This window comes from Onychomys torridus, chromosome 14, assembly GCF_903995425.1.
Source record: "Onychomys torridus chromosome 14, mOncTor1.1, whole genome shotgun sequence".
Lineage (NCBI taxonomy): Eukaryota > Metazoa > Chordata > Mammalia > Rodentia > Cricetidae > Onychomys > Onychomys torridus.
The window spans coordinates 25,822,255-25,850,009 of NC_050456.1; the positions used below are offsets into that span (position 1 = coordinate 25,822,255).

The 27,755-nt window shown below is 40.5% G+C and overlaps 1 protein-coding gene across 1 annotated transcript in view; it reads right to left on the reverse strand.

Moving 5' to 3' along the window:
* The window catches only part of Slc25a21 (solute carrier family 25 member 21), a 463,568-nt gene that overhangs the window by 183,083 nt on the left and 252,730 nt on the right, over positions 1 to 27,755 (reverse strand). The window contains exon 2 of the mRNA XM_036206183.1: positions 22,095 to 22,143. Within this exon, the coding sequence (XP_036062076.1) occupies positions 22,095 to 22,143 (49 nt within the window). The remainder of the gene's footprint in view (positions 1 to 22,094; positions 22,144 to 27,755) is intronic.

Genomic DNA, 27,755 nt, shown 5'->3' on the forward strand with positions numbered 1-27,755 from the left:
TGTCCATCTTCGATGTCAATATACTTCCACAAAATCCTTTATTCATCACTTCACTGACAGTGCAAACACACATTATTTAAGAAAAGGAAGGCGGCTACTTCTGTAGGAAGCCTGCCCTATAGTGGAGGTAGACAGTTAATGTGTTCACAAATTATAATGCAAGGACAAGATAAATAAGGTAATGAGTAGACAGGAGATCACCGATGGAGAAGGGGCCAGAGAAGTCTCTCAGAGGAGATGACAGCTGAACGACAAAATATGAAAGTGGAGAGGGAACCAGTCATTCCAGGAAGAGAAGGGATTCCAAGTGCACATGTTCTCAGAGGGAACAGAGAAACCCACTGCTGGGTGTGGCTACCCCAAAGTCACTCATTCGTTTTATTTCTTAAACTTAAAAAGTTATTTTGTTGTGTTAAAAAAGTTATTTTGCTATTGATCATCCTCAACAAAAAAAAAATTATCACACACACACACACACACACAAATGCACAGGCACCCACGCACGTGTGCGTGCCTGTATCAAGAGGGTATGGTTTCCTCCTTCACACCACCTGAGTTGACAGGAAAGGGAATAATGGAACAGGATCAGCTAAATGTGGGTGAAGGGTGGGAGGGTAGGATAGAGGAGAGGGTTTGGGAGGGACAATTAATGTTAAAGACCTTTGAAAATAGCATATGGAAACTCACTACGGTAGAGGCTTCCTAAAATATACATATATGTAAAAGGAGTTTAAGTGGAGTCAGCCAATAGCAGAGGGACAATGCCTCTCCCAGGTACTACAGGCTATCAAACAGAAAGCCCAGTAGCAGGCACGGACTAACTCTTTTCAACTTGTTGGTCACTAGGAGCCCCATGGGCCCACCAAACATCCCAGGCTATTGCTGCTGTTCTTGGTCACCCCGTACAACTTGAGGGTAAGATCTTAATGGGGAAGACATCACACACTGGAGTCATAAGGCATGGGGTCCATACTGACACATAGCTTCATTCCTACTTTAGCTGCTGTGGTGTCAGAAGATTCCATTTACACCACTGAGAGGGGAAGTATTCAACATTTTACCAGCTGTGAACCCTGTGTGTTATAGTAATGAATGGCCTGGCATGAATGTCATGGGAGTAGCCAGCTACTTTCTAATTGCATTCAAAAGCCTGACCTAGAGACAAGACACATGCTTTGTAAGTTAACTAGGTCAAATAAGACCTAGGGGAGAACATAATACTGTTGTTGTTGTTAAGATGATGATGGTAGTGGTGATGGTGATGATAACGACAATACTCTGCTAAATGGACATAAGATTAAACAACTTTCTAAGTTCTTATCTTTATACCCATGGATAAGTGAATCTCTTGTCCCTCACCAGAGAAGCTTGTTCTCACAGTAGACAGTGATTAATACAGAGACTCACAACTGATCAATGGGCAGACTATAAGAATCTGTGGCATGCTCAGCTCTACATGGGATGTCTGTATCACACATGTCCCTCAAAGTTCAGGGATCATCATGGAAGAGGATGTGGGAAGCCTGCAAGACCTGTGTAGGGGACACCTCAGTGAGATATTATTTTCTGGACAGGGCTGTTGCATACACGAATTCAGAGTAGCAGGGACTGTGTGCACAAAGAACTAACAAGATCAAATCAGCACAGATCCCAACGTGGAGGGGTAAGGGAGGGACTCATGAAGATCCCCCCCCCCCAAGCCAAGATGCTGTTGGCAAATTAAGGCTTCTGTGAGAGGAGGAGTGACTTTTCTTCAGACATGACACTGGGAAGGTCACCATGCTCTCATAGATGGTACTACACATATACATGGACTGAGGGCATTTAAAGAGAGAGGGAGGTGGGGTGCATAAAGCTGGGAGGAGAAAGTGGTGTGAAGGATAGAGAAGGGACTGGACAGGAGGAAATGGGGGTGGATTTGATAAAAAAATATATTTTATGCATGTATGAAATTCTCAATAAGAAAGATTAAAGAAAAAGATTGGTTACCATGAGTTGGTAACGAACTATATACCTGTAACTTTTAGATGCATGGTGACTGTGATGCCTACATGTTCTCCCTCCCATGCAGGGCTTCAGAGCCTTTATATCCAGGGAAAGAGTTAGGGTCTAGGTGTAAAGATGGTCATAGCCCCTGGCTTTTGGGGGAAACAAGGAGTTTGCCATTTTATTAACTAGGATTGGTCCAAAGCATAGGACAGATCCACTTGCTTGGGACATGGGGGAGATTCCTGGAGCAAACACTGGGAAAACTGTTTATACATTCCATGTATACAATATGAGTAAATGTAAATATATATGAGCATATGTGTTCACATTTATTTTCTAGGATTAGAGAAAGAATGACATAATTAACCCAGGGAAGAAGATTAAAAATACCTTACAGGAGAGGGAATTAGGAGGAACAGATTTGAGCAACAGATGATATATGTCTGCTTGATAATGTCAGAGAATCACATCCCACTGAAGAATCAATGAGATGCAAGTTTCCTAAAATTACAGAGACTATCTCACTATTGCATAGTATCAGACTGTACACAAGACATTATAACATGATATGACAATGATTATGAATTAGTTTTAAATGTACATTTTAAAATATACTGAACATTTAAAAAATGACCTTTAAACAAGTATATGGATCAACATGCTAGGATGGACAAAAACAGATTCATGTCAAGTGGTCACAAAGTCAGAAGAGGCAGAAAAGACACTGGTAAAAAGCATGAACAAGAAAGGTCTAAGACGTGACTGACACTGGTCCATCTAACAGCAGTAGTTACCTTACTGTTCAAAAATTTGAAGTCACTAACCAAAGGAGAGCTACAGTCAAGGACACACAGAGATCAAGTTTGCTGGTGCATTGTCTACGGAGGTAAGAGATGTAATTACACATGTGCACCTGAAATGAAAGGATGGACAGATTTTCACAACTGTGGGTTTCTAGTCTTCTGATCTGATGGACACACAGAAGGTGGATGAGGAAGCCAGTCAGGAGCCTCACAGCACTGATTTCTCCACCAGACCCTGCTTATTATGAAGACATCATTGAAACACACTCCTAGATAATATGAGAGAGATCACTGTTCTCGGGAGTCTACTGCACAGTGTCACCAGAAGGCCTGTGTCCTCACAAGGTACTTTTAAAGGACTATACTATGGTCACTGGGTCTCACTGACTACGTTCAGAGTTCAAAGAAGAAATGCCCTAGGACTGACTGAGTCAAGAAAGCAGGCTGGAGTGAGAACCTTCAGTAGGCATGGTTTCTCTACCTAGTAAGCACTGAGAGGGACAATAGCAATGTCTAGGTGGTGACCAGAAGCTAGGGTTGGGGTGGCATTACCAGGGTTAAGAGTCTGGATCCAACCTACTAGTTCCTTTGACTGCAAGTAAAATGTCAACCCATTTCATGACTCAGTTTTATTATAATTAAATTGAAGTTTTAAATGTACCTCAAGGGTTTGGAGCAGCTAATAAAGCATGGGCAATGTACCAGCGATTGTGAAAAGTGCCTACCAAGTGTTTGTCAGAATACCTTTCAAAGGCAAGAGAGACAATGAAGGAGACTGTTCTTTACTGATGTGTGATATATACAGATACAAATCATCAAATGTTGCAGAGAAACCATTAATTTGCATACTTCATATGAGTTAAAAAACATTTTAAAAACTAATATTACTCAGTCCTACAACACAGGATGCAAATTCTTGTTAATGTGAACATGAAATTTGATTATGTTGTATGTGGGAACCCAAGACACCAACTGAAGAGTTTAAAAGGAGGCATGATTGGTAAGGAAAGGAGAGTGATAAAATGATTTAAATACTCAGTTGATACTAAAATGGCAGACAAGTTGTTTGACAAAATGCGAACACATTGTAAGGGCCACAAAAGGTCAGCTACATTGAATATGAAAAATACTGGCCCAATTTACTTGCAAAAGAAAAGTTAGTTTTCATCAGTGGAGCCTCACTAGGTATAGTAACCACACTCCAGGGCAGGTTCCATGCTCAGCAGTAGATGGCCAAAACAAAATGTGCTCAATGGTATTTTTCCAGACTTTTTGTTTCATATTGCTTTGTTTAGGCATTTTTTTTGTCTTTCTGGCCTTTTGTTTGTATAATATGGTTTCTGGTTTTGTGTTTTTATGGATTTGGTTCTTTTGGGGGTGTATGTGTGTGCATTTGTGATTGTTTCTGTTTGTTTTCTAAGGAGAGAAAGAAAGAGAGAGAGGAGAGAGAGAGAAGAGAGAGAGGGAAGGAGGGAGGGAGGGAGGGAGGGAGGAAGGAAGGAAGGAAGGAAGGAAGGAAGGAAGGAAGGAAGGAAGGGAAAGAGTGAGAAAGAAAGAGTGTAGAATTGAATGGATGGGGAGGTAGGGAGGATCTGCACAGAGTTAGGTGAGGGCAAGCCATGATTGGAATACATGATATATATGATTTTTTTTTCAATAAAAGAGAATATTGCCCCAACTAGTATGAGTTATCTTAAATGTCAGTACTTGAAATTTGTCAGTTATATTATAGAGACAGAGTGGAACAAAATGGCCCCATTCCACAGGTTGTCTGTGAGCAAGCTCCTTTATCTGTAGACTCGCATGCATTAAGACAAAAGGATGGGCAGATCCACCTGGGCTAATGCCATCTCTGATGAACATATGCTTCACTTTGCTGTTCACCTGGTGGTCACCCAATGGAATTAATGGTGTAAAGGGCCTTTGGGGGAATTTATTTCACTATATTGATGTGCTGCTGTCTCCTAACTTCACCAGTTTCTGCTTCAGAATTCCCTACTAAGGACATGACCACTGGTCTCTGTCCTCTGCCTTTGACCAGTCTTTGATAGCTCAGAAGAAAACTTTCATCCCAAGAGCAGCAACAGTCACTCTTACACCTAGGTTCTGGCCCATTTCACTGGGTGGCAAGGCTGCTGCAAAGTGCCACCCACAGGGTCCTTGCATCACAACAGGCATTATGATTTTCAATGATGCCAGGGGTGACCTGAGAGGTGACTGCTATAGTGGGTTTGACAAGAAATCCGTCTCCCACTTGATTTGGAGACAAGTTTGGGGAAATCTATTGTTAAATTTTCCATTCAGTAGTACCAGGAATGTGCTTTCTAGCAGCCTGAAACTCTATACAAGAAGACGTATACAGCATGATAGCATTGAATGTTGGCATCAGCATCCTGACCTGAGCACCTCTACATGGATTTCCTCATTGGCCTCTTCTCTGCTTTTGTCTGTAATGCTTGTTCTGAGCATCCATGAGCTCAAAAATTCTTCCACTCAGTAGCTCCAACTACTCCTTCTGGATTTACTCTTTGTAGTAAAAATAATGTCTGCTAACCTGTCTTTCTTTGAAAGAAGATATGTGTTTGTTTAGAGCTCTCTAGGGGACCATTCCATTATGGCAACAAAGACCAGTACCCAGTGGAGAATGCCTGGGCAGCAGAAGCAGGAGGCTTCTGTCCCCAGTTGCCTCAGGAAGCAAAGAGGTCACTTTGTTTTTAAACAGTGAAAATATAGCTTGGAAAACATGCCATACTTTGTTGGAAGAAACCTTCAAGGATTTGGGAAATGCTCTCAATTTCTAGTGAGGAATCAGATCCTAGAGCTGTATCCTTGACTCTCTTAGATAGAGTCCAGAAAGTGATGGAGAAACACTGGTCTCCTATGCTCAGTACAAGACCTTCCCATATGGCCTTCTCTGAGCGGATGTCTAACCACTGTAAACACAGATAGAAAGCATGCCTAGCCTGACTTTCCTTAAGTGAAGATTAATCAGAATTCTAACCAAATGTCAGGAGAACATGCTACTTCATGATTTCAAAGAACGCAAATGTAGAGATTATTTAAAATGTCAAGCTCCTTAAAAAGTATTTAGCAATATTTAATTATATCTAATAAGAAGTTAGCTATAATACGTTAAATTTGGTAGTAGGTCTAATTTCAGATTTATTGTTGCAATAGTTAGGTATGTAACCTGTTAGAAACCAAAGTTTCACTGGAGAAAATATTCAATAACCCCCCAAATGGGAAAGTTTTTCCTGTAAGAACCTGGCCCAGAGTATGCAAGCTATAGCCAGCTCTATCTGTCATCTCACAAACTTTGTTATGTTAGGACTAAATCTCAGCTGTGCTCTACCACAAACCAAAAGCGATACAGGCTATTTATCTACCCCAACAAGAATATTCTGGGAATTCATCAATTTCCCAAGGTTAGCATACTATATTATTAGCACCACACAAATATAAATTTGATTATAGCAAGTTAGAATTTTTATTCTTGCTTTACGCAAAGAAAAACAAGTCTCCTGAAATCTCCACAATAACCATCCTTTCAACTGGACTAGAATTCCAGTCTTAGAACTCACTCACCTTCTCCCACTAAACACACAACTGAACAGCACTTTCCCAGGGGCGTGGGAGAGGACAGGGGGCAGATAACTAGAGCATTCTCATCTCAGTAGCCCTCTCTCAGAGCCCTGTCAGCTCTTGTCACACAACAGGAAGAACCCACCTATGCATCTAAAGCTTTTCTCCATGGCACATTTTTCTTCTCTTTTGAGTCAGAGTCTTAGGTAGCCAGGCTGGGCCTGAAACTCACTATGTACTCTAAGGCTAGCCTTGAACTCCCTACCTCCACTTCCTGGATGCTGAGATTCCTGACATGCACCAACATGCCTTAAAAGGACATGACTTTTTCTTTTCTGTCATAGTATTGAGAAAAGTAACTAATACCTCTATTTACTTTTTAGTTATAATACCTAGTACGGTATAAATGTTAGGTAAATGTAGTGTGGAGGAAGGAGAGATAAGAAAAATGCACACATCAGATGCAGTTTCCCTCCTTCATTCATCTTGTCCCCACCTTTCCCGTCTGGACATCTCGTCCCTCTTACTTCCCCTTTCATATCATATATTCCACTGCCCTCCCCACAACCTTTTTTAAAGCCCCCTTTTCTGTCTCATGGTGACACATGCAAAGAACATTCTCTTCCTTTAGGGCAGGTATTTGCTCTTTGTGGAGACCACTATGCAATAGGCATGCCTGATAGAATGATTGTGCTTTTAATGAATGGCAGATTCTTTGTGGAGTTGACCTAGATGCCTTTGAAGTTAAGCAAAGAAAAGGAGGAAGAAGCATCTAGAACACACAACTCATTGGCAGAGACAATTTTCTAAGGCTATTTGGTTGAAGCATAATAGCCACTGTGATATTAGTGGACTTAGTTTAAAAAATTAGATAAATCCAAAGTAATGAAATTACTTTACAAATATTTTGCAACACATTTCATTAAAAAACAGCATATTTTCCTAAGAAGTGGTTCAAAAAAAAAATAATCCCAGTAGCTAGATATAAAGGTTGGTTGATAGGTAGATGATAAATAACAGGTATATCTAGAAATATTTTAAGATTTTATAAAGTGAGTCAATTACAGTAGAAATTGAAAACGAACTTGATTTTGTTTTTAAGCAAGAATTTGTCTCCTTTTTAATAAGACAGAAAAGCAATTTTATCCCACAGTTACAGGAGCTCTGCAGAACCCAGAACACATTGATCTCTAGGTGTCTGTCAACTTTGTCTTCCTCATCACTCCTTGTCTGTTGGAGAACTGATCCCACACTGTTCAGAAGTGGCAACTGCCAACATATGTGGAGTCCTCCACATGGACAAGGCAGCTATTTTCACCAACCCAGCCTACTTCTTGAAGTGTCTGTGCTCAGCAGGACCACTAAAATGTGACAGAAGTAGAGAGCCAAGACTTCCTTTTCTGGCTCTTCCTGAGCTTTCTGGAGTTTGGAGACAATTCACACTGTCCTAAAGAGAGGAAGAATGTTGCCAAAGTGGAAATCCCAGACATCGTCTCAATGACATCTCTTCATGGTCTATCAGCCTCAAATCCATAGCCTTGCTCCAGAGAGAGATACAAACTGAGAATGTAGACATGCAGTATTTTGTAACAATGTGTAAAATAAGATTATATATATATGTATATGTATATATACACACACACACACATATATATGCATATACATATATATGTATATATATACACATATATATGCATATACATATATATATGTGTATATGTATATATATTAGTTTTAAGGTCACTCTTAGGATATATCACTCGCTGTAAAAAAGTGTGAGCTCTTTTCGAGTGTTTCATGAATTCATAGATAAGGATGATTTCAAACAAAGCTCTTGGTTGGAGGCAAACGAGATTTTGTGGGTGGTCTGTATACTTGAATGTATGAGTGAGTGATGTGTGATATGTGATATGTATATGTGTGAGGTACATATGTGTGCAGGTGCTTGTGAAGGGTGTGTGTGTGTGTGTGTGTGTGTGTGTGTGTGTGTGTTGTGCACGTGAAAGCACGAACTTGACATTGTTGTGCTTTCCTTAATCTCACTTTACTTCATTGAGGCAGGGCCTCTTCCTGAAACTAGCACTCACCAATTCCAGCTAGCCAGCCATCTTGCCTGGGAAGCTGCCTATGCTTATAGGCAACTACCAAACCTGCCTAACTTTAACATGGGTTCTGGAGATCTGAACTCCAGACCTCATGCTATAACAAGAGCTTTGTTCACTGGGCCATCTCCCTAACACCACAAATGGCATGTTAAAGCATATATTTACTTAACATGCATTCACAGTAGCCTTGTGAGTCAAGCAATGCAAACTGGTCTATTTATCCCTTTCAACTGTATTTTCCATCTTCTGCAGCTTCTAAATTTGACTATTAACTTCTATTTATTGATGGTATGGTCAATGCGGTTGCAAGGCTCCCCCAAATCCACCATGTTCTTGCTTTTCCCTGGGAAATAGAAAAATCATTTTGGCTAAATAAAACCAGTCCCAGAGAAATTATGTGTGTTAGCTTCCACTGGTTGGGGCAAAATGCCTGAGAGAAACCATCTAGAGAAGGAAAGACAGACTTTGGTTCATTGTTTCAGAGATCATAGCCCACTGGTCCTGTCACTTTGGGATCAAGGCAAGGTTGTCATCATGGAAGGGAGTACACACTCAAGCACAGCTTCTCAATTCAGAGTGGACAAGTAACAGGACTAGAGAAGAGTAGGGTACAGAAGATACTTTTCAAAGGCACACCCCCAACACCTCTCTCCAGCAAGGCCCCACTTCCTGATGTTTCCACCCCTCTCTGAATAGCATTACCAGCTTCTGTGGGACATTCCAGATCCAAACCACAGCACCCTACTATGGTCAGACAGCTTCTATACCCAAGCCATCTTGTCGGCAACTGTCATCACTTATGCAGGCCACGTGTTGACCCAGCTACATTTACAAAGTCTCAGTGAAAACACAGCTTATACAAGAGTGGACCTACTGCCTCTTGTGTTTCAGGCACATAGATCCCTCGGTTAGAAAGAAACCACAGTGGTGGTCTAACCCCAGTCTCTCCACAGTGAGAAGGCAGCCTTGACCATGGTCTAGCCTTGAATGTACTCTCAATGTTTTATAACCTTGTCCAGTCGGTCGCCAATGCATGAAAATCACCTCCCAGTGGCTTGTTTATGCTTTTAGGCTGTGGTAATTCTATTAGATGCCCTATCCTGAACTCTCCCACTGAGCATAAGAAGAAAACAAGGCATTCTGACCTCTCAAATGCTTACTGAAAGTTCATTTCTGGCTTCCCTCCTCTCTGGTGGATGGGTCTGTGGATGCTTCCAGGTTCTGGCTCCTCATCCCCTGCTGGGTCCTCACAAAGCAGTCTCTCAGTGCTGCCCATCCTCAAATTTCATTTTTAATAAAGTCTGTGATGGGCTTCTGTCCCTAAATCATGTTGTCCACCAGAGTCATTTGCCTTCCTTCTGGAGCAGCTGATGCCGTGGTGCTGAGCTTTTCTGCTGTGACCCCGCTCAGTAGGACAAAATGCATAATTTCTGGCCCTAGACATACATATTTCCATAACATCTCGCAAGCTGTGGAACTGGTTCTGCAAGGTGATCTGTTTCCCTTCTCCCACTTTTGCTCACTTAATGACAGCATGCACATAAAGGAAATGAATGTGACCACAGATGAATGAGATGATTAACACTTTAGAAAAGGAATTCTTTACAGGACTCTTTACAGAACTGTCTATAGGGTATTCAGCAGTTATTTCCAAAGGCTGACCTAGTGATCACTCTGGCCTCGCTATGTAAGACCCAGTCATAAGATTGTTGAACATAATAAATATTGGTGGGCTCCACCCATAGAATTCTGAGTGAGTGTGTCCGGAGCTCAGGAGGAGCCACTGATACCGTGTAAATCATTCTCAACTGCTTGAGTAAAAGCCCTATAACCATATATATAACAGCACGTGGTTGCCAAATTTTCAACCCACATAAAGCTTTTGAATTCATGCAGTGATTAATATGTTTTGAGAGAATTATGAAAAGTGCAAGTTCTGATGGGAGAAAGGATGAAGGTCAAGTGTCGGCCTGCCTATTTTTCAACTTTCTCTAACTGCATGTCTACAAGATGTGAGATTGTCTTTTCCCTCCTCTCCTTCCCCAGTCCCCATCAGAACACATCTAGTTCTTAGACAGCCAGATCCTTAAATGATCAGTCTGTACTAAAGTAGGGGACATTTACTTAGTTGACATTTTATTTACCCCCAATTCAAAAATGAAATGTAGTAGGAATTATGAAGAATGGCCTAGAATGAAGAAGAAGGAGGAGGAGAAAGAGGAGGAGCATCTCAAGCAATTCTTTCTTCTTGAGGTCAAATCATTTATTTCCTTCCCTAGAAATAAGAACATATCAAAGAGATGGAAGCCACAACCTACTTACACTGTGATGTCCACAAACTCTTGCAGCTTTTGAAGAATGCTTTCTTTCTTTTTTTTCTTAAGGTACAAATTGTTCTGGTTAGGCGTTTGTATACTTGACACAAACTAGAGTCACCCAGGAAGAAGGACCTTTGACTGAGAGACCCTCTCTGTCAGATTGACATGTCTGTAGGGGAATTTTCTTGGTTGCTAATGATGTAGGAGGACCCAGCCCTTTGCAAGGAACGCTATCCCTTGGCAGGTGGGTCTAGGATATATAAGAGAGGTAGATGGGCAAGCCAGAAGAAGGGAGCCAGTGAGCAGCCTTCCCCCATTGTCTACCTCAGTTCTTGCCTCCAAATCTTGCCTTGAGTTCCTACCCTGGCTCTCCAGATAATGGGCTTTAACTTGTCAGCCAGATAGACCTATTTCTCTCCAAGTCACTTTTCTTCATGGTGTCTACCAGAGCAATAGGAAGCAAAGTAAGACACAAACCTATGAACACATATGCAGTATTCTCCTCACCTCCATGCCACCTTGGACTTCACTTATCTGTCATTGTCAACCTATTCTAAGAGAGTATGTTCTCCTGAAAGAATCATTGGACAGTTGTCCTTCTTACCCCCAAAGGGCTTCCTATTCCCATGGTTGCAGCTAATTCCACACCATGCTGTAGAATAGCCTGTGCTAGCTATTGAAATGTAGCTAACCAATGGCTATTGAGATGTGAATCTAAGTGAGAAATGGGTACCAGAGTTAATGACCTACAGTAGAAAAGGAATGGAAAACGTTTCATACTCATGTTGTTAATGATTAGTAATAGTTTGTATTAAGGCAAAGGCTCAAACTCAGGTTTGATAAGATAGATCATTAATGTTCACTTTATCTGCTTTTTTGTTTTCTTCAAGAGTGGCTCTTAGAATTTCAAAATCACGCATGAGTCCTGCAGTTCATTTGCATCATCTGGTGCTGCTCCAGGTGACATCCAGCGTTCTGCCTCCCATGGCAGGGCTTGTTTCTCATGCCCCTTCAGCACCTCCTGTCTCTCTCTCTTGACTTTGTCCACCTAGTTCTCATCTGAGCACACCCAAAGGAAATCTCCTCACCTACTTTTAATGTCTGCAACTCTACCACAGGCTTGAAATGTTCCTCGCTACCATGCTGTTCCCTCTTTTATTTCAATAGAATTTTACTTCCTTCCTCTTCCATGAAATCTGACAGTTTTCAACGAAGACAATACATCCACCTATTACTAACTTCCTAACTATTCCAGATTGAACACCTAGTTGGTGGCGTTGTTTCTGATTATTAATGAACACTATTTTATTTTTCCATTCAACAGCATTCACGGGACGCCTCCTGGAGGTCAGGTATGGTGGGAGTCATTGGGGATATGTAATAATGTCAGCACGCAGCCCTAAGATGATGTGTGGAATGACATCAGTCGGAACATATGCACGAAACCAATGCTCTCCTGCCTTCAGACCCAGGAGGATTCTCTGCTTGCATACACCTTCTGTGGAAGGATTTAAATGCAGTGCTCATATAACACACGTTTTCCGGTTGGAACTTGAAACCATTTGACTCCATATTAAACATTTCCCTTCTCCTATACTTTGTATATTGCCTTATATTTCCCTGGCTACCTCAAAAACTCCATTTGTCTTCTTATTTTCATGTTTTTTTTTTGATAACCTAGAATTAAACACTATATTTATGTCTGTTCATGTATGTGTGTGTGTGTGTGTGTGTGTGTCGCGCGCGCGCACGCGGGCATGTGCCGATGCCTGTGTGTGCACCTTTTTGTGTGTGCTCATTTATCTCCATGATAATGTGGACATCATTCCCGTTTCCACTTAGAGAAGAGGAAACTGAGGCTTGTGGAAGTTAATTAACTCAACGAAACCAAACAAATAATGGGTGAAGGAGTCAGGATTCAAACCCAGGCAGCCTTGTTCTGGAGCAGAAGGAGTAAATGAGCTGGAAGCTGAAGGGAGCCCCTTAATGCTAAGTGAAAGCAGCTTCTCTAAACGAAGCCAGTTCAGAAAAGGGGAATTTGAAGGGAAAGAAGGGAAAGAATGAGAATTAGTAGAGTATTCTATTTTAACCTCTAATCTCCCTGGTCTTACAAGTGAATAGGTTCTTTTCTACTATTTGTAGTCAGGGTCTTAGTGAAAAAATTGAATACAATTATATAGATTTGGGGTTTTTTTGGTTTTTGTTTTGTTTTGTTTTTTTAGTATAAACAGAATTATAAGTCACTGTAAAAATCCATCTCTAGAGAAAAATCTCAAAAGAGACCTTGACTCTCTATGTGACTGAAATGTGGTCACTATCTTAGTAAATATTCTCTGCTAAATTTCAGTCTGAAGACTTAGCTCAGGCCAGTGGTCACTTGGGCAGCCTCTTGTTCCAAAGGTCTGTACCTCTAGCTGTGCTTACCTGAGTGAAATAAGCTGTTTTCAACTAAAGGAAGCACTACAATGCCTATTTTCCCATGAAAGTCATTAAATATCATTTTTTTTTAGATGCAACATGAATTCCAGTTCCACATGCTGGATTGGAAATGAATGCTTGTCTTAAGATTTCTTCAAAGTTTACTAAAAGGAACCTGTGCAGACCTTGTGCACGCTGTCACTGTCTCTGTGTTCATATGTTTATCGGTCTTCTTGTGTCTGCTTGGCACTGTCTCCTTGGAGACACCCACCTCTTGTGGCTCTTACACTCTTTCTGCCTTCTCTTCCATATAGATCCCTGAGCCTCGAGGAGGAGGGTTTGGTGGAGACATCCTATTTATGGCTGAGTGCTCTAAAGTCTCCTTCTGCACATTGTCCAGTTGTGGTTCTCTGTGTTAATTACAACTACTGCAAGAATAAGCTTCTCTGACGAGGGTTGAGCTAGACACTGATCTGTGGGTACTGCAATATGTCATTAGGAGTCATTTTATTGCTTTGTTCCTTTATCAGAATAATAGTAACAGATTTTCCCTGAGGGTCTATGACCTATCTAGTCTCAGGTTCTTAGTTACTTTAGCAGTGTCAGGTATGGGCTCCAACTCAGAGTGCCTAAAGTCCAAACAAAGAGCAATTGGTTACGCCCATAACATTTGTGTCATGATTCCACCAGGATATCTTATAAATGCAGGTTGCTAATGTAGGTCATAGGATTTGTAGCTGGGTGATATTGGTGATAATTTTTTTCCTTTGGAGGCAGGCAAAGTAACTCCCAGCACCAGGAATATTAGCCAGTAGGGGTGAAGCTTTTAGTTGTAAAGCAGCTTGATTTCTCCATGTTTAAAGGCAGAAGTAAGCTGTGTCCTCAAAAATAGGACCTTTCCATTTAATCTGCACAGGTTCAAAACATATAGAGTCCCATGAAGGAGAAGGAGAAGTGGACATAGTCCCATCTCTAACCAAGAAAGTATTTACAATCGATACCTTCTCAAAAAGGGAAAATCAATTTTTTTCACATCTTTGGTCTTTTAAATTTTTTTTACTTTATGTGCATTGGTGTTGTGCTGTGGGTGTTGGTCCCCTGGGACTGGAGCTACAGACAGTTGGGAGCTGCCATGTGGGTGCTGGGAATTGAACTTGAGTCTTCTGGAAGACCAGTCAGTAATCTTAACCACTAAGCCATCTCTCCAGCCCCTCAATTTTTTTCAATAGAGTGCCACTGGGTATGTCAACTACACTCTAGGGAAGACCCCATGGCCAGGAGTCATTGGCCAACACAAAACAGACTTCACGTTTTTGTGTGTAGTTTTTGTTTTGTTTCGGTATTTTTGTTTGTTTATGTTGATTTTCATTTTTTGAGAGAGAGAAAGAGAATATGAAGTTGGATGGGGAGGCGGTAGGAAGGATCTTGTTGGAGTTGAAATGGAAATAATATGATCAAAATACATTATCTGAAGAAAAACTGTAAAGAGAAGGAAGCTTACTAAAGTGGCAGCATGCACATTCTGGTTCTATTTGTTTAGATCTGTTTCTTCTTTATTCCTCGTTCCTGTTCAAATATGAAAGGGCTGATCCCTGCAAAGCTTCTATGCCTCCCAGGATACCATGAGTCAAGAAGGTGCAGTGGTAGGTGGGGAACTGAAGGTATTAAGAAGAAAGAGACCAAAGGGTTCGTTCCCCCAACCCACAGCCTCCGGCCACACTACTGTTTCCCTCAGGTACAGGAGCTGTTGGCGGTTGGTTCTCCTCTGAGGCTCCATCTGCTCGAGACAGGCCAGCTACATTTCTGCCACAATTACCAGGAAGATTGTCCCCCTCCTCCCTTTGTCTAGCCAATCTGGGTTGTGGCTGTACTGCTAATCTCTGGGTTGCCTCACAGACTTCTGCTGGATGCTACACAGGTCTAGAATCTGAGTAACTAATTCCTTGCATTAAATTTTCTTTGTTTTGAATACTCAGAGTGGGTGTGCACTTCTGGTTGGGCTCTGACTAATACAGTTAGTAGAAGAATTATAAATGAGTGCAAACCCGTAAGGACAAATGAGATAGAACCAGAAATAGCTATAGCTGTGCAACATCAATACATGTTTTTCCGAGACAGGGTTTCTCTGTGCAGCTTTGGAGCCTGTCCTGGAACTCACTCTGCAGCCCAGGCTGGCCTCAAACTCACAGAGATCCACCTGCCTCTGCCTCCCGAGTGCTGGGATCAAAGGCGTGTGCCACACTGCCGGGTTATCCATACACTTTTTGTACAACACAAATGAACAGAGGAAATGGACGGAGGGCAGTATCAGTAGAGCAGAGAGGGCCACACACAAAGTACCTGAGGCGGGAGACACCAGCAAAGGGCCTCGGGAGCCCTTTGGAAAATCAGAAACCACGGATGGTATGAAATGTGCCTGGAAAAAGTGGAGGATTGCTTGGAAGTGTATGTATGTCTCCTTGCTCACCTCACTGAACACCTTGTGGCTTACTGCCTGAAGACTGAACTAATACAGCTCCAGATGGGGAGCAGCAAAGTGGTCCTATACTAAAAATACGGTAATGGGGTTGGGGATTTAGCTCAGTGGTAGAGCGCTTGCTAGAGCACAAGGCCCTGGGTTCGATCTTCAGCTAAAAAAAAAAAAAAAAACCAACCAACCAAACAAACAAAAACAAAAAAACCCAAAAGACAAAAACAAACAAACAAACAACAAAAAACAAAAATACAGTAATGGGTAATGGGGTGGCCTTCTTCCTTGTTTGCCATACACAGCCTTGGGTAAAAGATGAATTAGAAGTACTGCCTAAGAAAAACGCCAGATGATTACCAACGAGCCCACATTAAACGAACATGACCATGGCACTTGGAGAAAACGATAAAGAAACTTACCGAAGCATCTTGGAAGACATTCTAATCAGCAACAACATATAGGACTGAAGAATGAAAGAGGAAGGAATGAACTGTAGGAAAACGCGCTGTCAAGCATTTCTTGGTTCAGCAGTAAACAACAATGAAACAGATGACCAGTGATGGCAATGGGGTAGACTTTCATCAAAGAGGGCAAAGGGTGTGAGTATTGTGAATAATGTTTAAAATTGATAAATTAGGACAGCGCGTTGAAATCTTTTTTTCCAAGTCTTTTCTGCTCCTCTCTCCCAGTCTCTGTAAGTTGCTGGCAAACCTTGATGTGCACTGGCAGGCAGCTGCACAGTTCCGATCACCACTTTCACGGGAAGTGATAGTCCCCCCACACTCCATCTGTCTGTCTATCTGAGTCTCTTCTTCATGTAAGGATAAAAATCATATGGAATTTGCCTCTCCCTCCCAGTTTGGCATAACTGCACCATGGCTAATTATATCTGCAGAGACCCTGGCTCCAAAGGTCACTTTTTGAAATTCCACGAGACACAGATGGAAGCACTGTTGAAGCCAACGCAATCAGGAGAAGCATAATGTTTAGAAATGAGGGAGTGGATTTTAAAAGAAGCTAAAAGTCAAAGGTGTTCTCACATCCGGAAAGGGAACTGGTATGTGTAAGTGGATGATGTGTCTTCGTATGAGCCTGGGAATAGAAATGAATGCCTGTACCATATTGACCCCTAGATTCTCCCTGTCAAAGAGGAGGGCCATACTTCTACTTCTGGTTGGCTAGGTATGGTAAAATGAGTAGTTCTGAACCATAAGTCTCTGCCGAAACAGCATGAGACTATTGAGCTCTACACTTCCTGCCACACGGAGGGGAAAACACACTGAAGCAAAGTTTCTATCAGCCTGACTGACTTCAGTGAGCTCTGTGTAGCATTAGTGTGTCCTTTATGAATGAGGTTAATGTCCTTATAACTATGACTCCAAGGTGATATCTTGCTTCTTTCACCACGTGAGCACCCAATGATAAGGTGCTGTCTATGGATGAGGAAATAGACCTTCACCAGATACCAGATACAGAACCTGTGGGGAAAAAGAAATCTGTAGAAGCCAGTTCCCATAACTGAAAGATTTCTTTTGATTACAAGGATCCAGTTTATGGAATTTAATTACAGCAACACAAATGGGCTATGGTATCTATTTATATTGGACATAAGGTGGGGATGAGAAAAAGATTCTTTGCTGCAATCTCCTGAGATCCAGGCTTGTTACAACCTAACCTATCTTCACTGACATAAGACTTAGAGTATTATTTGAATTTTATACAGTGCACACTTACTGTTTTGATGAATCAAGAGGTGAATGAGATTCACTTAAAAAAATAAGACATGAATCCACCAAGCACTGGCTGTTTCAGCAGGCTGCTTTGTAATGGTGTGCCCTCTAAGGGCAGTGAACTCTAAGTTATAACGGGCACTGGGCACAAGCGTACATGTCTACACTGTTGTTTTCAGGCTTTTCTTTGCTTTCCTTTGGTATCATGGCTTGAAGAGTGGTATGCTGAATTAATCTTGAACTGTGGTTATAGCTTGCTCCCACATTATCCCATGTAAAAGAGTTTGCTTCATGCAGTCTAGTCTTTTATTTCTGACCTCTGATTGTGTCTATTCCTTTCCTTTCCTGAATGAAGAAGAAAGGATTATAAAACCTTACTTTCCAATTCTTTCTTCAAAAAGACTTTTTCCTCTCTGTAAGTTATCCATTGTGTTTTACTTGGTATGAATTTTCACCTATTTCAAAAGGTTTTGTTCTGTATTTCACATCATTGCCTTGGAGTATTTGCTGTATGGCATGAAGCACAACCATTATACTGTCCCAGTTGGTTCTAGCAGATCGACTTCATCCTGTAGATAAATGCATGATGCTTTGCACATCTGGTTATGAACACACCCTAGGTGCTGGTCTTTAATTCCTAACACAAATAGTTATTCTACATATGATTAATCCATTTGTTTTAGTAGCTGGATTCTGATTTTCATTGATATCAATCTTTGTATATAATCATTAGAGGGGAAAATGCAGCCACATTATAGGTGAAAATCAAGTTAAAATAAATGTTTTGGAAGTTCTTGAGTTGGTAGAAGACCCCAACAAGTGCCACCAGATGAAATGGAAATTACATATTTGGAAGGTGCCATTCTTATCAGCCAAGAAATTGGTATATCTATGTTTATCCTCAGAGAGTAACACATAATTCAAAACCAAGATATAGCATTGGGGATTTAGCTCAGTGGTAGAGAGTTTGCCTAGCAAGCACAAGGCTCTGGGTTCGATCCTTAGCTAAAAAAAAAAAAACAAAAAACAAAAAACCAAAAAACAAAACAAAAAAACCCCAAAAAAAACAAGATATAACATAATCCCCCAAATCCTTTATTTCCTATACACTGGTAGGTTATATTGAAAGCAGAAGTTTACTTGGGTTCGGTCACTGATTTGGTAGCAAGAAAACCTCATAATTGGATCTCTGTACTTCTATGAGAAAGAAAAACACAGTCATCTTGAGAAAGCATTCTAACTAAAAACATCAGTGAATATTTACTAAAGGATAGCTTGGAGAGCCTTCATGCCCAGGTGACATGAACTCACTAGGCTTCTATGCAGAACTCCAATTTTCCTGTCTAATTTGTAATTCTCAAAACACTTTTAATGAAAAACGAAGTCATCTCTTAAACTTTAAGAAAAGAAGTCATCTCCCAGACTATAAGAGTCAAGCGCCCAGAATTCTCATCTGTTCCTGTCCAGTGACTATCTTGTTAGTGGCTTAGCGTTAAGTTCTACAAATTGCACATAGTTCATTTCTCTTGCAAAAGAAGTTCTACATATATAGGTCTTAGACTGTGATAGGGTGTTTATTCAGTACATTTTTCTATTGTTGTGCAGGTCAGCTGCCAGTCTGTCATCCAGTTCTCTCCTTCAGGACACCTGCAAGGGTGGTATATCCCTCTCTCTTTAAGGTAGGCAAGGGAATGTGTAGCAGGCTTTCTTTTGGGCCACCAACTGGCTCCCAAATCATGACATGGAAACTCATTATTAATTATGAATGCTCGGCTTTATCTTATAATTGTTCCACTAGCTCTTATAAATTAATTTGACCTGTTTCTCTTCATCTATGTTTTTGCCTTGGGCCATTTTACCTTTCTTCCATTCTGTATGTCTTACCTTTCCTCCTTCTTCCATGTCTGTCTGTCTGGCAGCTGCCTGGCTGGCCCTGGGCATCTCCCTCTCTTTCTCACTCATTCTCTCTTCTCTTCCTGGAGCCTAGATCCCTCCTCCCATTTCCTCTCCCTGCCCACCAGCTCTGCTTGTCCCTCTACTGTCTAGCTTTTGGCCATTAGGCTTTTTATTAGACCAATCAGATGCTTTGGGCAGGCAAGGTCCAACAGCAACACATCTTTACATAATTAAACAAATCAACATAAACAAAAACAAAACACCTTTACATAATTAAACAAATGCAGTATAAACAAATGTAACACACCTTCACATAGTTACAGTAATGTTCTGCAACATAAACAAATGTAAAACATCTTCACATAGTTAAGGTAATATTCCACAATAGACACGTGACCAATCCCAATTAATGAATGTCATTTTCATGGAACTGCTGACATTTAGCAAATAATATATAAGGTTATAGTTACTTAGTAAATGTATTTAAAGCAGTGCACAATTCAAATCCAGCCCAAGGAAATGAGATGCTTTTGAAGTTGGTGTTGATGAGATTCTCCACAGGGCCTCAGATCGGGAGATTCAGGAGAGCATAGCTAGTATCTGCACACTAGATACTAAATATGCACCTGTTGAGGAGATGAACAAGGACTGTGGAAATGACTGAGGGATCATAATTTTAGTACCATTTTATTTAAATTGTTCTTATTTTTTCTAAGCTTTTTCAAACATAAAAAAATCATGCCTTATAAAAAAGAAAATTTATTACTCAGTAAGACTAGCAGTAATATTTTGGCTTTCCATAGGAAGCTAGAACAATCTAAGGAGGAAAGGCCAGTAGGTTTTGCCTTCTGTTCTGAAACCCTTGAGGAGATGGTCTAGAGGTCAGCGTCTATCAACTGTGTAACAACTGCGATTTTCTTCTTTTGTTTCGTTTCAATGACTTGGAGCTGTTGAATGTTTGTGTTCTGCCATTATTCATTATTCAAATGTTGGCACTGTAACCTCCAATGTGGCAGTGTTTGAAAGTAGCCAGTGGGAGGTGATGAGACCACATGAAGACACAAGTGTTGACTCCATCTTGATGGAGTTAGTGACTACACAAGAAAAGTAAGAGACCCCAGAGCTCCTCTGAGTAGAAGTACCATGCCTGTGAGTCAGGAAGAAGACTGCAGGAAGAACGGAGCAAATCCCATCCTTGATCGTGAACTTCCTAGCTCCCAAAACCATGAGAAAGAAATGTCTTTTGGTTAAGCTGTGGTATTTTATGGTGACAGCTTTAAGGTTCAGTCAGAAGTCAAATCTCATTGTCTCAATGACTATAAATGAGATATTATTTGTATGTAAAAGTCATTTTCCTTTGCTTTCATCCACCACCTATAATTCTGCAGGGGCTGGCAAGATAGCTCAGTGGGGAAGGTTACCTGCCACTAAGGCTGATGACCTGACTTTGATTCTTAGAACTCACACAGTGAAAAGAGAGAACCCAATCCCATAAATTGTCCCCTGAGTTCCACAAGTGAGTCATGGTACTCACATAACACACACACACACACACACACACACACACACACACACACACTCAGACACACACAGACTAAATGTTAAGAAAATTTGAATTCAGAGACCCCTTTGGGTAAATTAAATAAAATGTCCATAAAATAACCAATCTGACTCATCCAGTAATTCCCAACCGAGGAAACAATGATTTGTGCAAATACAAAATTAGTGTTGCAACACTTGCTAGTAGGCTCCAACATAAGCTGCTGTTCTTAGGTTTTATATAATGCAAATATATGGAAACATTCATTATACACTAAAAACATCTAGTTTAAAAAAATAAAGTTCAATAATTTCACCATAGTTTTAACTTTTAAAAATGTTCTCTAATTTTCCCCAGGGAAGAAGAGCTCACCAGTTGGTAATGGTCATATCTGAAAACATATGCACAAGTAACATCATGCAGTCTGAGAAGGTTGTATTTATGCATTTAGGAACACACACACACACACACACACACAGCAACAATAACCAAACAAAATGACAACAAAAAATAAACAAAAAGAGTCCATGAATTTGGAAGTGACCATGTTGGAGGAGTGCATGGGGGAGTTTGGAGGGAAGAAAGTGAAGGGGAAATGATTATATTATAAGCTCAAAAAAGAAAAAGAAAATATTTTAAAGAAAAAAACCCACCTCCCCAAATGCTCTACAGTGATCATATTAAACTTCACAGCCTTGTTATTTTGGGTTCTGCTCTTTTGCTTTGTTTTCATTCTAGAACACATTGTTCTAGGATTTTCTCTTTCCTTATAAACAGAAGCCTTTTCATGGAAATACAGCATTTGCATTGGCAAAGAGTTTTAGGGATAAATTCTTTAACTGTCATTTAAAAAGCTCACCTGAAATAAAAATTCTGACTATTAGACAGCAATCTGTCATGTGCCGTGCCAAATGAAAAGCTGCTGTCATAATTCACTAGATAATGTTTAGTTTTTACACCAGTTTGATAAATTTACCTCATGTACCAGTACACCACAAATCATACCTTCCACTTGGCGGGCGACAGCGGTAAACACTGCATACCTTCAGACGACCTTTCTCCAAAGATGCTTCTCACTGTTCACATTTTATATGTCAATTGGTACTTTCTTTGAAAAGCACATTTAGATGCCATTATAGGGAGAAGCTACCGGCCTGGGACAAGTTCTAGCATTTAGTGTTCTGACAGATCTTAACTTGGACATCAGCCAAAGTCAATAAAACTTGTTCATGCAGAAACTTACCTGGTTTTCACCACGTCCAGAGGGTGCATCAGGCAAATTTCTGTAAGGCCTGAAAGATAATAAAGAAAATGCCAATGAATACACAGATACATATTGATTCCCAAAATTTAAGATTAAAATAAAGAATTTAGATGGAGGGGGAGTGGGTTTGGGGGAGAAGGGAGGTGGCAGGGACCTGAGAGGAATGGGGGGAGGGGAAACTGTGGTTGAGATGAATCATATGGGAGAAGAATCTCTTTTCAATAAATAATAATAAAAAGAATTTAGAACTTTGAACAGAACAGCTAGGAGAAGTGCCTAGTTACTAAATAATTTTATTTCAGTAGGAGAAAGATGTGACCAATTACTTTCTTATTACTCTGGCAGGGAGGTGGGCTATGAGGGAAGAAAAACATACAATCAGATTACAGTTACAACTCATTAAACAGAAGTTCTGTACCCCAACCCAGCTGCAGATAAGTATAGGTAGAAGATGAAAAGGGAGGAGTTTGAGTTCTTCCACTGACATGGCAAAACCTAAGGCTTGGCTCTAACATCATGAAACAAAGGTGACTATGACTCTTGGTTGATAAAGCAGTCATGGCAATCCCACATATCATTAGCTTAATAGAGGACAAATATCAAATTTACGTTGTATGCCACAAGTTCATGGACAAGGCAACTGAAGCTGAACATACAAGATTAAATAACTCTCCTCAGATGCCACAAATAAAGGTTTTTCGTGTGTGTGTGTGTGTGTGTGTGTGTGTGTGTGTGTGTGTGTATGTGCACGCACGCACCTGCATGCATGAATATCACTGAGTATATGTGGAGATCGGAGAACAATTTAAATGAACCAAAAACAACAACAAAAAAGAAGACAGTATTGTTTCCAAGCACTACCATAGCTATCAATTAAGTGAGGTTCTATGAATAAGACGCTCAGGATTTCTCACCACAGCAAGTGCACAATGCTCTCTCACTCTCTTGACATTACAGGAAAAGAAAAAAATGGCAAATACCAAACAGAACCATATGGTATATTACTAAAAAAGTTTACTAAAAGAACCAACAACCCCAACCACTAATTAGAATTAATAGCAGAACTTGGAAAACTAGTTTACATGAATGTAAAATCATTTTCTTATTTGCAAAATTGTTCTACTTTCCTGTAGACCATATCTTATAATTTTGTAGTTAAGCTATTTTCTAATCTCTAGTTTTCATCAGCTTCCATGTATTCTTCCAGCAATTTCACATTGGTCGCCCCCTGTGTTTCCAACATGGAGGACAGAGCAAAGAGAACAGACACTTAAGAACAAATAATGATACACAGGAGGAGGTGTGGCTCTGAGTTGACAGAAGCACCTCATAGAAAGGTTCCCAGTATGACCTGGGTTTGGGTCAAGCATGGGAAAAGATAACATGAGGAGTAGAGAATAGGCACTATGTACACACACACACACACACACACACACACACACACACACACACACAGAGAGAGAGAGAGAGAGAGAGAGAGAGAGAGAGAGAAGGAGGCAGAATTTCTTAAGACTTATGGTAGCATAGTGTTGAAGGTGGATGTAAAGTGGTAAGAGATGATACTGAAAAGTGTAGCTTATGGTCAGGATCATTGCTAGGCATCTGAACCTTATCCCATAGGATATGTTGCCAGGAGCCACTCCAGGCAGTAGATGATTCCTGCAGAGGGTGTAAGGAAGTGAGCCAGGCCATGGTGGTAGGGAGAATCTTGCAGCCTGACTGACTAGGAGCCAGAGTGTTTCTTTATTTATACAGTATTTAGTATGCTAAATGCTTACTAATGGGGATACATTCATGATGTTCCCAAACATAGATCTTATCATTTTTGGTTTTGGACACATGTTTCACTTCCTTTTGCTCATCATTAATAAACTATGACAAAACAGAATTATCATTTCAAATCATTTTCCCTCATTTTGACATCATTAGTGAACAGTTATCATTCTTACTCATTAACCTCATAACCCAATTTTTGAGAATCTAGAGGCATATGACAGTCTGTTCTCAGGCTGGTAGCTTTGGTTGCTTCAAGGACACTAGACCAAAACAAAATCTTCAGCCACCCTGGGCATTTTGCCATGTCCCAAGTAGCTTATTATTAATTCTTAGTGTCAGAGTGCCCAGGAAAATCCTCAGGCCAAAGCAGCTGCAGTTATTATTCAAATTCTGGCATAATACAATCAATATTCACAGTTATATCTTTATAGAATTTGTCTATATGTCTAATCCTGGCATTCTCTTGTCCTTGGTCATATGACATTGTAGTGGCTCTACATGAGCTAACTTCTAAGAGAGGGAGGTCCTAACACCTCAGACTTTTATCATCTTTCCACTACATATTTTGCTCATCAATATGTCTCTGGGTAGGGCAGAATTGTATGCCATGTAATTGTCTGAGTGTACAGTGGGAGGAGCCTTGTAATCTGAACTGTGGCCAACTCCTCTAGCCCACCGAATCTTGTTGACCTTTTTGAGTTTATTTTGTTTTGATTATCTTGTTCCTGAATACGTACAGGGACAGATGTTTTAATAATGTCTCATAGCCTAATGAAGAGACCTCTGGCTTCTTTACATATCATAACCTCCAAAGCATAAGGAAGACCTTCAAGTAGATAAGGATATCTCCCTAAAAGTAGGAAACTGTCCTGGGGAAGCTTAGAAACAGCATTCCTGGGAGAAGGCATAAATGATTCATAAGGAATTTTCCATCAATCCAATATCCCCAAATTATACAAATATTAAAAGTGCCCCAAATATGCAATTGGTGGAGATGTAAACCAAAGGTGGTATGACAGCCATCATGTGGCTCAGATCTGCTGGATCTTTGTCAAGCAGCTATGCTGGCTTTATGACTTCAGCCATTCCATTCATATATATATATATATGGCTGTGCCAATATGAGGAGGCAATAAAATGGACTTTTAAAATTACCTTGTTGGATATGTGCCTGTTAGGTTGTCTCCAATGGATTCCATGTTCACTGAAGACATTCCAACAGATTTTAAGAGGCATGATAGTAATTCAAGGCTATGTGGTGCTAGCGATAGAACCATGTACATTTAATCTTGTTGCTACCAATCACATTCATTCACAGGCCAGCAAATCGTTCTGATGTCCATCCAATTTCCCCTTTGGTCACCAGTTTTTCAGCAAAACACCAGTTGTCATCGTAGCATAGACATCATGGTGTTCTTCCACTTCCAAGTATTTGAGGTGGTTAATCTCAATGCCAGTTTTATTGGATTTAGAATTTCCAGAGAAACATAGGTCTGGTTGTGTTTGTGAAGGTGTTTCCTGAAAGATCAAATGAAGGAGGGAAAACTTATCTCTAATATGGACCTCACTATTCCATAGGCTGGGATCCAGGACTGCACAAAAAGGAGAATGTGAGCTGAGCATCAGCGTTTACCTTCCTGCTTTTCACTGGGGATGCAGTGTGACTGACAGCTCATCCTCTTACTACCATGACTTCAGCAAGATCAACTGCATCCCTTTGCAGCTTTTAAGGCAAAACCAACTCTTCCTCCCTAGTTGTTCTTACAAGGTATTTTGACAAGGTATTTTGTAAATATTTGGGGAACTATTATAATTCACAGCAGTCAATGTTTATCTACAAAAATAGAACTGTTATCAGAATTCACAGTTTAATCTAGATTCCCTAGAGCTGGAGGAATGCTCACTGTCCTTCATTGGGCAGCTAGAGATTATGAGGCTATGAGAGTAACCATAGAAAAAGATCAGGATGATGTGAATTGACCTCAGGGTAGTGAATACCACCACAGACTTCTTGATAATTTTATTGCCTATTATGAAGTCACAAACTGATTGAGAAGCTAGTGAACTCGGGTTTTAATAATTCCTCTTTAAAACTGAAATTTTAACATAAGAAGGTAACTCAAATGGCTGGTTCTATTTAATTTATCCTAACTGCCAATGCAAAATACGTTGATCTCAAGAAAAATTTGTTTTCCTCTCATCAGGCTGACATTTATTAGACGCAGTCATCACAGATGACTACAAAAACAAACAGCTTCATCTCTCTACCGATAGAAAAAAATGCTCTGCCAAACAACCACAGAACCACTTTTTCCTGGAGAAAAGTTTGATCGTCACAGTGTCTGAATGAAGAATGTGAAACTATCCATACAAACCTATACAATAAAATATTTGGACCAACCCCTTCTTAACAGATGCTTTTTCAAGTCATTTTTAAATTTATATTTAGTATTTGATCTTGACACTAGAACAGCAGTCACTTTAGAAATAAAATGTCTTCAAATTGTGCTTATTTCAACAAAGTTTTCGACTATTTGAATCTCCAATTAAAACTTAAGAGAAGCCACCAGACTTGGTGGCACACCCCTTTAATCCCAGCACTCAGGAAGCAGAGATAGATCTCAGTGAGCTCGAGGCCAGTTTAGTCTACATAGAGATTTCTAAGCCAGTCAGGGCTACGTAGTGCTACATAGTGCAGCATAGTTCTATATAGTACTACATAGTGCTAGAAAAATTTTCTTTAAAAAAGGAGGAGAAAAGAACCTAGATAAACATAAAAAAATTCATTTCTAAGTATTACTGTGCTTATGAATCCCAAAAAATGATTTATCACAATAAACAAACTGGACTGGTTATTAGATGTCAGGAGGTAATAAGAATGCTTTTGTAAGCCTAGACACAAGAACAGAGCACCAATGTAAATTGACATTGTAAAATTAGCCTATTATAACCGTTTTCAATATTTTGGCAGATTCATGACACCTTAATGGATATGACTACTTCTCTATGATTTACTTGAAATTCCAGTGGGCCCTCATGGACGTGGGCTAACCCCTTGACCTAGTTAGCTTCCAGCTGCTGTGAGAGGACACTGACTGAGAGCAGCTTTGCAGCAGAATGTGTTTATTTAGCTCATAGGTTACAGTCTGTCATTGAAGGAAGCCAAGCAGGAACTCAAGGCAGGAACCTGGATTCAGGCACTGAAGCAGAGAGAGAGACTATGGAGGAATGCTGCTTACCGGCTTTCTTCAGTTGGTTTCTTAGCTATTGTTTACAGTCCAGGACTACCTGTCTATGAAGGATACTACCCATACTACACTGAGCTCCTCTCCTTCAATCAACAATTAAGAAAATGCCTCGCAGTCATACCACAGATGAATCTGATGGAGGCAATTCTTCACTGGAGGTTCTCTCTTTCCAGGTGCGTCAAGTTGGAAAGCAAGATTAGCCTTCACCTCTCCGAGCCTGTAATTTTAGTTCTGCAATCAATGTTGCCTTCTTTGCACTGGCTCAATTATCAGCCTTCGCCTGAGCCAATATTCCCGAGAAAGGGCTAACATCCTGCTGTAAATGCTTATCCCAGTCTTCCTCTTTTCTGAGAATCTTCCGGCCCATTCAGTCACAGCCCCCGAGTGAACATCAGCTCTACTCATTCTCCTCTGACATAACTAATCCATTTCTTACTACTAAGACAACAGCCACACTTTTTTTTCGAGACAGGGTTTCTCTGTGTAGCTTTGCGCCTTTCCTGGAACTCACTTGGTAGCCCAGGCTAGCCTCGAACCCACAGAGATCTGCCTGGCTCTGCCTCCAGAGTGCTGGGATTAAAGGTGTGTGCCACCACCGCCCAGCGAGACTTGCTTT